Source organism: Rutilus rutilus (genome assembly GCF_951802725.1).
Source record: "Rutilus rutilus genome assembly, chromosome: 1".
Taxonomy (NCBI): domain Eukaryota; kingdom Metazoa; phylum Chordata; class Actinopteri; order Cypriniformes; family Leuciscidae; genus Rutilus; species Rutilus rutilus.
Genome location: NC_140209.1, coordinates 55,151,168 through 55,165,846, shown reverse-complemented (window position 1 = coordinate 55,165,846; position 14,679 = coordinate 55,151,168). Strand labels below are relative to the sequence as shown.

Here is a 14,679-nt window from a genome sequence, read left to right as displayed (position 1 = left end):
ACTGTGGACTCATGCTGGTGTCCCAGTTTAGGCTTCCACCCTTGTATGTTGCAGCATTAAAGAAAGACTCAGATCTCTCAATAGCATTTATTCAATGGCCAGAACTCTTTACCATTCCTTGGAGAGATTGAGCAAAGATAAGTATGCTTACTCTTTATATAGTAGTCGTCAGCCCATGGTGTTTACGTTCATGACACAAACTGACAATAACTTATTTTATCAACTTTTTCTCAGAGCTGAAGTTCCCATTATCAGTGTCGACCCAACGGCTAGCCTTGAATTTGGCTTTGCACCATGACCTTGAGCCAAACACCCCCCCCCCCCCCCCCCCCCCAAAACGACAATATTGCAGTATTGTTTGTTTAGTTAGTTTTATTGTATTGAACACAGAATCAAGTTGCCATGTTGTCTGTCATAAAAGTTTATAACTGTGCTTATCACTTTTTACATGATGGGTAATACAGGTCATCTGGATTAGCCCTTTGTTAGAAGACTGGTTTGTGTTTCTGTTTTACCAGGGCATAGTTTTTCCAGTGTAGTCCATGAATCCACCATGCTGATTCTCAGTAAGGCTGCCAAAGACACGGATCATCCCCTCCACACTTGTCCTGGTGTCGATATGTGCCTGGTGGACAAACAGAGAATAACATGCAATTAAAATAGTGTAATGTTGACAAACAGAAACCACCTGTGTGCTTTTGTGCCTCATTTTTGGTTTCTGAGACTCCAGAGTCATTTTAATGATGAATATAAACATTGACGCATCATGCTGATTTTTAATTTCCATTTGAGAGATGATTATGAACAAAATTTCAACTTTACACTCTTAGAATGTACCTTTAAGGGATTATTTCTACAGTGTTCAAAATGACCCCGAACCGAAATGGGTTCTAGAATGGAACAGTCACATTTATGAAAAAACTGCATGGTGAAATCTTCAATCTACTGACTAGGTTTTCATTTCAGAGGAACATAATATTTAAATAGAATATTAGTTAAATTAAATTCACCCCATTACAGCAAATCAAATTTATCACTGAATCTAGATTTACCTCATCTCCCCCCATGTCTGTCTTCACATATCCTGGGTGAATGGAAATGCAGAGGATCTCATCTGCCTTTAAGTCCCTAGCAGTATACACAGTCAACATGTTTAGACCTGCCTGAAAGGAAAACAGATGCATGACAAAGTTTGTTAACACTGCAACCACTTCTAATTTGTTTTTCAGTTTCAAATAAGTTTAGACAGTGTTTGTTAAGAACGTATGGTAGTCAATGAATTGATGAATTTGAAACACATTTCCAAATATCTGATTTTAATCGAGTTTCAAACCACATTTTCCTGCCCGTCTCCAAAGAGTCTTCTTGTGTACCTTGCTGATACTGTATGGGAAGAGCGGGAATGGCTCTGGCAGTGATGGCATGATGACCATAGATGATGCATCTGTGGAGATGTTGATCACAGCTGCTTTATCACATGACATCCCTGGTTTGCCACTGGCTTTAGCTGCTGCACGCAGATACGGCAGGTACTCCTGATTAAAGACATTCACAACCAAGTGTTTTAGATATTGCAAGAAATCAAGTCTTGTTTTAGATTAGTCTTGTTCCCCAAAACTCTTTCCATTACCCTGATGACAAATAAAGGTCCTATCACGTTGGTGTTGAAGGCTTGGATCATGTCCTCAACGGTGGTGCTCCACATGGATTTTTGTGGTAACACTGCAGCATTATTTATGATCAGGTTCAAACCATTCTTGCCCAGTAGAGAACCCACTTTCTTGGCAGATTCTTTGATACTGCATGGATCAGCAACATCTAATATCGGCAGAAAAATTATCAGTTGTAAAAAGGTTATTTCTAATCTCAAAAAACAACTATTACTGTAATGTAAAATGTAGTCTAAAAGACAAATCCACATTTACCAAGCTTCACAATGGTGACAACACCTGGATGCTTTTTGGCCAGTTCTCTCAGTGCCTGAATCAGAAAGAAAATGTGACTGATAAAATGCACATTTCTATAGCTGTCTTATTTCCTAAGCTCTTGAATACTCACCTCAGAATTGGTCCCATCTGGGTCACGACATGCAGCAAAAATTTGGGAGCAACGGGCCTCCAGGAGTTGCTTGACCATTTCTAGACCCAAGCCTCGGTTGGCCCCAGTCACGAGAGCACTACACGCCTTTAATGTTGCCATGTTCAAAGATGATACCTGTCTCTGATGATATCACCCAACCTGCCTCTCTGTCAGGCTTTTTATATGGGATGCAGAGTGGACGCCACACCCATATTGCACTGGTCTGTCATATTGTTTAAAAGAGAGAGAACTTTGCTGAGTCAAGATGTTATTTCAAAGTGACTCAGTATAAACCCATCGGCACTAATAGATTTGAGTAATAAAACTGCTTGGACGCTTTCCAAAAAGTTATATTACTTTATTAACATCATATACACTGTTTCAGAAGTGAGAGTAGAGATTAAAGGTCTGAGCTAAAAAACACAGCAAGGTACATACGTACCGAACCATAAACTGATGAGCTGATCAGTAGCTCCATTATCGCCAGTGTGACCTTAAACAAGGTATTTATCCATAGGTTGTTCACGAGGAACATTCCCTTCAGTAATTTAAGGGGAGCAGAGTCCCCTGTGGAGTCCCTGTATTGCTCACGATTGTATCAGACACACATCCGCTAGGCAAATTGTAGGGGGTCCAATGATGTCTTTACTTAGGGGCAAATGTGCTTTCAGGACCAACCTACCGGTAAGTCCTATAGGTTTGCGAGGTGGAGCCTTTGTGGACTGAACTTGTTGGTCCATCACATCCCACAGATGCTCAATTGAGATCTGGGTAATTTGGAGGCCAGAGCAACACCTTGAACTCTTCATCATGTTCCTCAAACCATTCCTTAACAATGTGTGCAGTGTGGCAGGGTGCATTACTCTCCTGAAAGAGGCCACTTCCACCAGGAAACACCATTGTCATGAAGGGATGTACCTGGTCTGCAACAATGTTTAGGTAGGTGGCACGTGTCAAATTTACGTCCACATGAATGACCGGACCAGGGTTTCCCAGCAGAACATTGCCCAGAGAATCACACTCCCTCCACCGGCTTGTCATTGTCCAATGCGCTTTCGACGGTGGACAGGGGTTATTATAGGTACTCTGATTGGTCTGCAGCCCCATACGCAGCAGAATGAGATGCACAGTGTGATGTGACACATTCCTCCCAAAAGCATCATTAAAATGTTGTGACTTATGCCACAGTAGACCTTCTGTTAGCTTGGACCATACTGGACAGCCTTCGTTGCCCTCATGCATCGATGTGCCTTGGATGCCCAACAACCTGTCGCCAGTTTGTGGTTTGTCCCTCCTCTGACCACTGTTGGTAAATTCTCACCACTGCTGACCGGGAGCAACTCCCAAGTCTTGCTGTTTCAGAGATACTCAGACCCAGTCATCTTGCCATAATTTGGCCCTTGAGGTAAACTCCAACATGCAAAGGAAAAAGGCAGGCAGGAAGGATGGTCAAGGCCAGATGAGGATCAGAGTCAGATAAGACACATGGGTGAGACACATGTCAATGTGTAAGCCTCATCTCCAATAGAGATGAAAAATCACATATTAAATAATGACCAAATAATAGTACAAAAAAGTTTATTTTCTAATAAAAAATATTATTAAATATATTTAAATAATGAACAAATAATAGAGAAAATCTTACAAAAAAGGTTTGAGATCAAAATCCAAGTTAACACCTTTAGGAGAAAGAGTGTTCGATGTATCACTGAAAACTGCTTCCCTCTGTAGGAGTTTATAGATGTCACCACCGCTTCTTGGTACTTTCACTTGTTCAATTCATAAATATCGAAGTGTAGACCAATAGTGTTTCAAATAATTAAAATGAACAGCAATAGGATTCTTTTGACCGTGATATGTGTTTTCAAACCTTGTTGTGTGTTTCCTGTATGCCAGACCACAAGGGCATTCAATCATTTAGATCAGGGGTTCCCAAACTTTTCCATGACAAGGTCCCCCAAATAACACTAGGTTCTGGCCAAGGCCCTCTTTTTGTGGGATGTGTTATTGAGCCCATCGACAATATTACAGCAAATGTAGAAATAAATAAATAAAACATCTAGGTGAACATCAATTGACTTTATTGGTGTTGTAATAATAACATTTGTATGTCAGATCTTCATATATGGTAAATTAATTTCAACATCTTCAAATCTGGTACAGCAATTTCAACATTCAACTTTGTATCTGTGTGTGTGTGAGAGAGAGAGAGAGAGAGAGAGAGAGAGAGAGAGAGAGAGAGAGAGAAGAAGAAGAAGAAGACACACTGTGAGTGTGTGTGTGTGTGTGTGTGTGTGTGTGTGTGTGTGTGTGTAAAGACAGAGAAAAAAAGTGCTGTCATCCCGGAGGTCGTCCCTGTGCAGCCCGTTGTCATCCCTGAGATCGTCTCGGAGCTGCGCACCATCAGTCCTGCCACGGCCAAGAGGGCTGTCTTCCTCCTTTATGCAGTGGCGGTACTGCATGCGTGGTCGTTTGACACGATGGCCTAAGACACGAAACGAGCGGTTTGTGTGAGAAAACGAACAGTTACAGTATTTATATCGTTGTTTTATCGCTGGCGGGTATAGATGTATACACTAGATGTCGCTTGGCTACGGTTTCGTTCCAATGAACTGCAGTAGCCAAGGCGACATCTATGTATATATCTATACCCGCCCGCGCTGTCAGATCATTTGGACGTGTGCTGTTTTCAAGAGATAACAACGATATAAATACTGTTCGTTTTCTCACACAAACCGCTCGTTTCGTGTCTTAGGCCATCAATGTGTACTTATGATGGGGAATTGTTTCATTTGGACGATGGGGAATTGTTTTAATTTGGACTCTGTGCTTGTGTTTTGAGCCAGTGACCATAGACCTGCATTATATGACTGACAGACAAGAACGGTTTGACCTAAAAATATCAAAATTGAAACTACTGCGGAAACAAAGACACCTACATCTTGGATGCCCTTGAGGTAAGCTAAAACATATAAAAAATTAATTTCAAAGTGAACTATCCCTTTAAGGCTGAATACTGGATTACACAAAACAACGAATTATTGACTGATTCCAGACGTATTCTATTGAGACATTCTTTCTGATCTATATTTACGAATCGTTCAGCAGCCTTTTAATCCAATTTTCAGTGCAGCCTCTTTCATGAAACCTTTGATTTAAATCCTTACATTGTTTCTTACATGTTTCATTATACGTACATGTCCTACGGATTATCTTAAAGGGTTAGTTCACCCAAAAATGAAAATTCTGTCAGTAATTACTCACCCTCATGTTGTTCCAGCCCCATAAGACTTTTGTTCATCTTCAGAACACAAATTAAGATATTTTTGATGAAATCTAAGAGCTGGCTCACTCCTTCATAGGCTTCTATGTAATTTTATCTGCCAGCCAAGAAAAGTTAGTAAGACATAATTAAAATAGTCCAAGTGACTACAGTGGCTCAACCTTAAGTTTATCAAGCGATGAGAATACTTTTTGTGCGCAAAAACAAATAAAAATAACGACTTTATTCAACTCTTAATTTTCTTCTGTGTGGGCCTCTGAGTGAGTTCACGTAGTGTAACAGCACAGCGCTTCTGGGCTGTACGTCAGAACATAGGCTCACTATTGAACAGTATCACACACATCACACACGACCAATGTCAGCTGGTTAATTTATACAATATACAATGTACATTTGTTTACAAAACAATAACGTACGAAGAAATCAATAGCCTGTACCACCATCATGTGGAATTCTAGTGTTTAATGATTCCACATCTAGTGTGACAAGTAAGACAATATTATGAGGCAATTTAACACCAAACAAGACATAAGGTTCAAGACCCAGACCGTATGCTCCTGACACAACAAAAACTGGAGAGCACAAAGCCAAGGGAATAAGCCCAAAGTGGTGCGCTCACCCAGGCATGTAACATCTAACTTGGGAGTCAGAATCCTGTTGCTAACTCTAAACATGACAGAACAAAGCAACAGGACCATGACATTAAACACGTGAATACTTGCTGCACTACAGGTACAATTAATTATTAATTTCACTCACTGATTCAACTGTTTGTAATTGATAAGCACAGTCATTACAGCATATACAGTAGAGAAAGAGAGAGAGAGAGATAATGTGTGTGTGTGTGTGTGTACTGTGTACCGCTTTATTGCTTTTTATTATTAGTGTTTTATTGTATGAAAAATGAAATTGTCATGTTTTTCATGAACATTTGTGGTCTGAAATTAAGTGCTTTTGATTGGGTGTGGCCTTATAATGGTTAATAGGGCAGTTTGGACCTGGACCAGCTTTTTGGTGACCTCTCATATTGTTCTTTTGTTTGACCAGGTCACCGTTTCTCCAGTGTAGTCCAAGAATCCGCCGTGCTGCTTCTCAGTAAGGCTGCCAATAACACACAGAATTCCCTCCACACTTTCTTGGTGGTGCCTGGAGAAAATATAAATATGTGGCTATCATCCATCCATTTCCCAAATTGCTTATCTGTTGAATATCTTCAGAACACCTGGGATATAGTACATGAAAATGTTTTTTTTTTTTTTTTTTTTTTTTTTTTTAAGCTTACAGTAATAACCATTAGGAACAGTATCAGATCTGGATCGGTCCTGTCTGACCAACATGCAATCTGGCAAAAAATGTCGGTATCGGACATGATACCAATATTGAGCATCCCTAATCAAGTGTCAAAAGTGTCAGAAAAATGCATCCCGCAGCAAGCTCAAACAACAAACGACTGATAAAAAGTAGTAATTTTCTTATATAATGGTGCAGCATTGTCTTTGGGTCTAGATGGTCTGATGATCAGGCTGAAAGACAAGCTAAGGCTTGTTATAGCTGTTTATTTTGGTACAATGCCATGAACCTTAAAAACTCTGGACATCCACTGACTAGTTCTTCCCCAGAAGCACTCATTTGAATTGCCTAGTCACAAACGTACGTCCATGTGGCACAATAGTGAAAGCCCTAGCCTAGATGCTTAGACATCAGGCCACAACATAGACGGAATACCTTGCAGTGTGCTTAAACTACTGACCACTACTGGTGGAAACCTTGCAATGTGCTTAAATGTGCTAAGCCCTTGATCACTTGGAATTTGAAATTACACAAACGAAAATTATAACAATACGATAAACTATAACAGTCAGCTTAAGTTACCTACAAGTATTTTGCGGTTAAATGTCATAACTCCAATATTATTAAGTGTTCAATTAGGGCTAGAGCTAAACTCTGCTGGATAGCAGAGTAGGATTGAACACCCCTGCATTAAAGGGATACTCCACTTTAAATTGAAAATTCTGTCATCATATACTCACCCTCATGTTGTTTCAATCCTTTATTAATTTCTTTCTTCTGCTGAACAGAAAGGAAGATATTTAGAAGAATGTCAGTAACCAGACAGTTTCTGGTCTCATTGACTTCCATAGTATACATTTTTTTCCTACTATGGAAGTCAATGGGATCAGAAACTGTCTGGTTACTGACATTCTCCTAAATATCTTCCTTTCTGTTCAGCAGAAGAAAGAAATTCATAAAGGATTAAAACAACATGAGGGTGAGTATATGGTGACAGAATTTTCATTTTAAAGTGGAGTATCCCTTTAAGCAGAGAAATGGGGTAAAAAAATTAACATTTCCAGCGAACATTTCAAACGCTCCAAGGACACATGCACATATAACAAGACGTATGACAGTGATCACACACTTGGAAGCTTTTTTGCCAGTTCTCTCAATGCCTCAAGAAAGATAATACACATAATTAAACAAGGTAAATTATGATTTCTCCTGGTATTTAATATATGTGTTAGCTATTTATAACTCACCTCAGACTTCGGCCCATCTGGGTCACGACAGGTAGCAAAAAATATGATGATATGAAAAGATGAAAATATTTGTAAATATGAGTTTCTTAACAATTTTTAAGCCCAAGCCCCGGTTGGCTCCTGTGATCAGGATTTTTCATGCTTTCACTGCTGCCATGTTCTTATGGTTATCAAGCTGCTTCTGTCACCCAGTCTGACTCTACCTGTGCTTTTTATGTAACTCCACGCCCATTTTGCACGGGTGTATTATGCTATGGTGTATTAGACTTGGTTCTCTCACTAGCATTTATTCAATGGCCAGAGCTCTTTACCATTCCTTGGAGAGATTGAGCGAAGGTAAGTATGCCTACTCTTTATATAGTAGTCGTCAGCCCATGGTGTTTACGTTCATGACACAAACTGACAATAATTTATTTGATCAACTTTTTGTTCCCTTCAAGTTCCCATTATCAGTGTCGACCCAATGGCTAGCCTTGAATTCCCCATCCCGCAACAGTTCTTTATCTTAACTCAGTGGAAAATGTTTAGCCAAAACACATCACTTGTTTTTTTTCTTAAGTTTCTCACCCAAATAGACCCACAATTCCAAAACAAATCTTCTTATAAAAGCAAAACAGAGTAAAAAGTTAAAATACAACATTTCCTCACCTGCAAAACAAATTTCAAGCATTTAAGCGTAAAATCAACAGGTTTTGAGGCTCATTAGAAACTGTGTACATACCTTTGTTCCCTTTCGTGGTCACTACAAGTTACGTCAGTGACGACGAAATGGGGGTTTTGCTTAGAAGCCTATCACCTTTGAGTATTACAAAACGAGCCAATGGCAATGGAAATGCCATGGGGCTGCGGAATTTGCATGCGTAACTCCACCCTACCTCGTGGGTATATAAGGAAGTACGCCGCAACATGCAGATATGTTTTTGCTACGGAGCCAAGAGGTTCTCTTCACTCCTGTAGCCTGCATTCTCTGAGTGTCATCGAGTGTTCTTCAAAATCACGCTCCGAGGTACCAGTTACCTTGGTCACGCCCCGAGTACCAGTTACTCCGACCTGTCATCAGACCTTCACCCCGTTGGCGAACCTCAACATTCTACGGGCCGGAGTGAGACTGAATCCTCCTCGCCCTCCTCTCGTGCCCTCTTGGGACCTCTCAGTGGTTTTAACTGCCCTGCGGAGTGCTCCCTTTGAGCCTTTGCAAGCAGTGGAGCTTAAGTTCCCTTCAATGAAGACAGCACTTCTGCTTGCACTGGCATCCATCAAGAGTGTAGGGGACCTGCAGGCATTCTCCGTAGACTCTTTGTCTGTTATGGTGGGAAGCTGAAGGGAAAGGCTCTCTCCAAGCAAAGGTTGTCTCACTGGATAGTGGACGCCATTGCTCTGGCATACCAGCAGCAAGGTCGACCATGCCCCCTTGGTGTGAGAGCCCACTCCACCCGGAGTGTGGCCTCCTCTTGGGCTCTAGCACATGGCGCCTCGCTAACAGACATCTGTAGAGCTGCATGCTGGGCGACACCTAACACATTCGTGAGATTCTATAATCTCCGAGTGGAGCCAGTATCCTCTCGTGTACTCGCTTCAACTAGCCAGTAACTTGGATCCGCTCAGGTGTCTTCGCTTGCTCGCCATTTCACTCCACGGACTGGATCAGTGCGATATTCTCCTCAGGTGAGTTTCCCTGAGAAACCCTGAGTTCCTCCAGCACTGCTGACGCCAACGCCAGAGTTATGCCTCCGGCAGCTTTCGCGATTGGCTAGATGCCTCCATGTGCATGGTTCCTCCGTTGGGCGACCCCCACATGTGTATTTCAACTGTAAGCCTCCTTGAGCATGTGTCTTCCCTTGGCAAGCCACCTTGCCACCCCTGGGGTTGAAAGATTCCACCCTTCGGGCTGGACACCCCAGTGTTCTTCCATATGCACCCCCCCTCAGGTCATGTGTATTCTTAAGACCTCCCTTTGGGCGGGCATTGTGTTGCATATTTCCACTGAGATATGCTTCCCAGTGTACCTTGGTATTCCTGTGATAAGTAGGACTCCTTCGTCCGTGCCAGTCTCACGACATGGAGCTCACACTTACGCAGGGCACTGGAAGATAGCCGAGAAGGTGGCGTGATTAGACGTAACTCGTAGTGACCACTCGGAGTACGTTACGTCTTCCTGCCACTTCCGCTGTACCGCTAGAAACGCCAAAGTCTCGGCTCCTCAGCAGGAAACATATCTGCATGTTGCGGCATACTTCCTTATATACCCACGAGGTAGGGCGGAGTTATGCATGCAAATTCCGCAGACCCATGGCATTTCCATTGCCATTGGCTCGTTTTCTATACTCGAAGGTGATAGGCTTATAAGCGAAACCCCCATTTCGTTGTCACTGACGTTTGGTAGTAGCCTGGCAAGCCAGACGTACATCAAGATGTTTAGTCTGGCAACTCACCATAGACACGGTCAATCTGATGGGCGGGATAAACGGCTGTCTTTCAAATTCCCTCTGCACACAATAGGACAGCGCTTCAACCAACCAGAGCGTTTTCCCAACAGCGGAGCTAACGTTAGTTGATAGATTCAACTTTTAAATCTGGCAAAACTACGAACACATCTTCCTTTTTTTAAGAATGACTTAAGTGCCGTTCTTTGTTCTTTTCTCAAAGAAAAACTTAACTCCAAGTCCTCCAGAGTCGCGGCCAAAGCCGATTCGAAAGACCGCTGTTCTCCATCCGCAGCAGCCATTCTTTGTTTTCAAGTGGCAGGAACCGCCGCAACTCTGTCGTCATATGTTAAGCCCGCCCCCGCCTACTCTATACACGACGTGATTGGCCTGACCCAATTTAGGTTTTTGCAGCAAAAAGGTCTATTGAGAGTTGCTAGACCCACCCTGGCTGCAAAATAATTTTGCTGCCGCTAGGGTGCGTCTAGATTTCTAGGCTAGTTTGGTAGTGTATATTTTGAAGTTTTATGGACAATTTGTATATGTTTGTATAATTTACTGATATTTATTTTTACCTCATATATAAATGTCACTATGTAACAAAATATCAAATCCAAAAATTATGTTGTAATTATTGTGCTTTTCACAATGCTACGTTTAGTACAAGTCATGTATCACCTTGCTAATCCCAGCAGATAGTTTCTTAAACTATTAAGGATAAAAGGATATTTATCAAAATGTAAAATAAATGATTTAGTGTCAAGAAGGTCCATTCTGTATTGTTTGCTGAGGTGCATGCAGTAGCATAGAAACCATTTAACAGTACTAAATATGTGAAGTGTTGACAGTGTTTATTTTGTCTTACTGAAATGGTGAATGCACAAAAAGTTTGGAAAAATTACAATATTGCAGTATTGTTTGTTTAGTTAGTTTTATTGTATTGAACACAGAATCAAGTTGCCATGTTGTCTGACATGAAAGCTAATGACGTTGCTTATCACTTTTTATATGATGGGTAATACAGGGCATCTGGATTAGCACTTCGTTGGCCTTCCTTAGGGAAGACTGGTTTGTGCTTCTGTTTTACCAGGGCATAGTTTCTCCAGTGTAGTCCATGAATCCACCATGCTGATTCTCAGTAAGGCTGCCAAAGACACTCATCATCCCCTCCACACTTGTCCTGGTGTCGATATGTGCCTGGTGGACAAACAGAGAATAACATGCAATTAAAATAGTGTAATGTTGACAAACAGAAACCACCTGTGTGCTTTTGTGCCTCATTTTTGGTTTCTGAGACTCCAGAGTCATTTTAATGATGAATATAAACATTGACGCATCATGCTGATCTTTAATTTCCTTTTGAGAGATGATTATGAACAAAATTTCAACTTTACACTCTTAGAATGTACCTTTAAGAGACCTCAAACCTTTATTTCTACAGTGTTCAAAATGACCCCGAACCGAAATGGGTTCTAGAATGGATAACAGTCACATTTATGAAAAAAACTGCATGGTGAAATCTTCAATCTACCGACTAGGTTTTCATTTCAGAGGAACATAATATTTAAATAGAATATTAGTTAAATTAAATTCATCCCATTACAGCAAATCACCTTTATCACTGAGTCTAGATTTACCTCATCTCCCCCCATGTCTGTCTTCACGTATCCTGGGTGAATGGAAATGCAGAGGATCTCATCTGCCTTTAAGTCCCTAGCAGTATACACAGTCAACATGTTTAGACCTGCCTGAAAGGAAAACAGATGCATGACAAAGTTTGGTAACACTGCAACCACTTCTAATTTGAGACAGTGTTTGATAAGAACGTATGTTCAGGGAGTATAGCATTCAATGAATAGATAAATTTGCACATGGCTCATTTGTATAATCTTTACTCATTATTACACTATTATTATTACATGTGTAGTGTCCCGAATGAACCTATTTGAAATCCATTCTGACCATTCAGACTGAAACACATTTCCAAATATCTGATTTTAATCGAGTTTCAAACCACATTTTTCTGCCTGTCTCAAAAGAGTCTTCTTGTGTACCTTGCTGATACTGTATGGGAAGAGCGGGAATGGCTCTGTCTGTGATGCCACGAGGCTCATAGATGATGAATCTGTGGAGATGTTGATCACAGCTGCTTTATCACATGACATCCCTGGTTTGCCACTGGCTTTAGCTGCTGCACGCAGATACGGCAGGTACTCCTGATTAAAGACATTCACAACCAAGTGTTTTAGATATTGCAAGAAATCAAGTCTTGTTTTAGATTAGTCTTGTTCCCCAAAACTCTTTCCATTACCCTAATGACAAATAAAGGTCCTAGCATGTTGGTGTTGAAGGCTTGGATCATGTCCTCAACGGTGGTGCTCCACATGGTTTTTTGTGGTAACACTGCAGCATTATTTATGATCAGGTTCAAACCATTCTTGCCCAGCAGAGAACCCACTTTCTTTGCAGATTCTTTGATACTGCATGGATCAGCAACATCTAATATCGGCAGAAAAATTATCAGTTGTAAAAAGGTTATTTCTAACCTAAAAAAAACCAACTATTACTGTAAAGTAAAATGTAATCTAAAAGACAAATCCACATTTACCAAGCTTCACAATGGTGACAACACCTGGATGTTTTTTGGCCAGTTCTCTTAGTGCCTGAATCAGAAAGAAAATGTGACTGATAAAATGCACATTTCTATAGCTGTCTTATTTCCTAAGCTCTTGAACACTCACCTCAGAATTGGTCCCATCTGGGTCACGACATGCAGCAAAAATTTGGGAGCAACGGGCCTCCAGGAGTTGCTTGATCATTTCTAGACCCAAGCCTCGGTTGGCCCCGGTCACGAGAGCACTACACGCCTTTAATGTCGCCATGTTCAAAGATGATCAGTCTGGTTTTATCACCCAACCTGCCTCTCTATCAGGCTTTTTATATGGAATGCAGAGTGGACGCCACACCCCATATTGCACTGGGCTGTCATATTGTTTAAAAGAGAGAGAGCTAATGCCTAGTCGACATGATATTTCAAAGTGACTCCTTAGCATAAACCTATCGGCACTAATAGATTTGAGTAATAAAACTGCTTGGACGCTTTCCAAAAAGTTATATTACTTTCTTAAAGGCACACTGTGGAGAAATTGTGTTTTTGTCAAACAGCGACCCCTAGAGTCGCTGTGGAATACTTGCACTGTTGTAAATACCCCTCCACCCCCCTACCTCCCACCTCCCACCCTGTACACCGGTACCTGCGTCGGGTATGGAACAGGCACACATAGACTCCGAAGACATGATTATTGCAATTTATCATAATAGTTTGCAAATTGTGCTCGTTTATTTACAACCTCTACGTTAGGCTTATTTATGTCCTGATATTTATGTGAGATACTGAAAACTGTTCTCATGATAATCGCAAGAATCAACGTCAACAGCGTCGTCTGATATCCCTCAGCACTACGTGATAAATACACGTCACAACACCTGAGTTCAGCTGGCAAACTAGTGAGGCAAGCTAGGCAATAAAACATAACGCAAAAAACACGTAATGAACGAGTGTTTGTAAGTCTGTCAACAGCTTTGATAATCGAAAGCTAGCTAGACATATGTGCAAATTATTGGACTGGTCTAATTATCAGCAATGGATGAATGAACAGCATGTAAAAAAAAAAAGACATAATACAAGCAAGCGCAACAACATACAACATAGAAGTTTACAAATAAGAGATTTATTTACTGTCCACTTCATGCGTTTTCTCAGATCGGATAGCTATCTGATTTATCAAAATGATTCCATTTACACCTGGTCACATAAATGTGTTTTTGCGAAACGGATTTAAATCCGATCTTCAATTCTTGCGCTATATGCAGATTTAATGGAGTGCACGTCACCGAAAGCAACAGATATGAACTGCATTTTATTGATCATCAGCTAAAATTTCAAAATCAAAGACCGCAATAAGAGAGAGCGTCAACAGCCCTGGTAAGATCATTTAGTTTTTTTATTTATAATGATGATGATTGTGTGTTAAGCGTCTGCGACTTACTTTCACTTTGATTTGCGATAGTTTGCACGTTGGCTTGATGAATCGATGCTCAGCTGCGGTGATGCGTGTTCCAGTAGCGTCGTCATATCTGGCAATAACATATAGCTTATATTTTTTTATAAAAATGTTTTTTGCATTTTTGGGAGGAGTACAATTTACATATGTGGTTTCAACAACCAGATGCTTTTATACTTGTCCAGTTTCGTCTGGAATGCGTCTCAGACCTCCTCCTGAAGTGGTTTGAGCGATCGGATTCAAATCCGTCTCGAATGCGTTTCGGAGGGCATTTACACCTGGTCTTTTCACGA

General features: G+C 41.0%; 2 protein-coding genes across 2 annotated transcripts; both read right to left on the bottom strand.

Annotated features, from left to right (window-relative positions):
* Window positions 1–365: 365 nt before the first annotated feature.
* On the bottom strand, window positions 366–2,199 carry LOC311299546 (C-signal-like; the record flags this gene model as incomplete). The annotated part of the gene is made up of 6 exons (XM_084423144.1): window positions 366–625; window positions 1,053–1,163; window positions 1,374–1,535; window positions 1,631–1,818; window positions 1,926–1,980; window positions 2,059–2,199. 6 exons carry the CDS (start codon window positions 2,197–2,199, stop codon window positions 512–514), a joined length of 771 nt encoding a protein of 256 aa, XP_084279270.1. The 3' UTR covers window positions 366–511.
* Window positions 2,200–11,157: 8,958 nt separating this feature from the next.
* On the bottom strand, window positions 11,158–13,246 carry LOC311275516 (C-signal-like). Its single transcript, XM_084384588.1, has 6 exons — window positions 13,064–13,246; window positions 12,931–12,985; window positions 12,634–12,821; window positions 12,377–12,538; window positions 11,960–12,070; window positions 11,158–11,519 (listed from the first exon to the last, which is right to left on the bottom strand). The coding sequence occupies exons 1-6, from the start codon at window positions 13,202–13,204 to the stop codon at window positions 11,406–11,408; spliced, it is 771 nt and encodes a 256-aa protein (XP_084240714.1). The 5' UTR covers window positions 13,205–13,246; the 3' UTR covers window positions 11,158–11,405.
* Window positions 13,247–14,679: the final 1,433 nt, after the last annotated feature.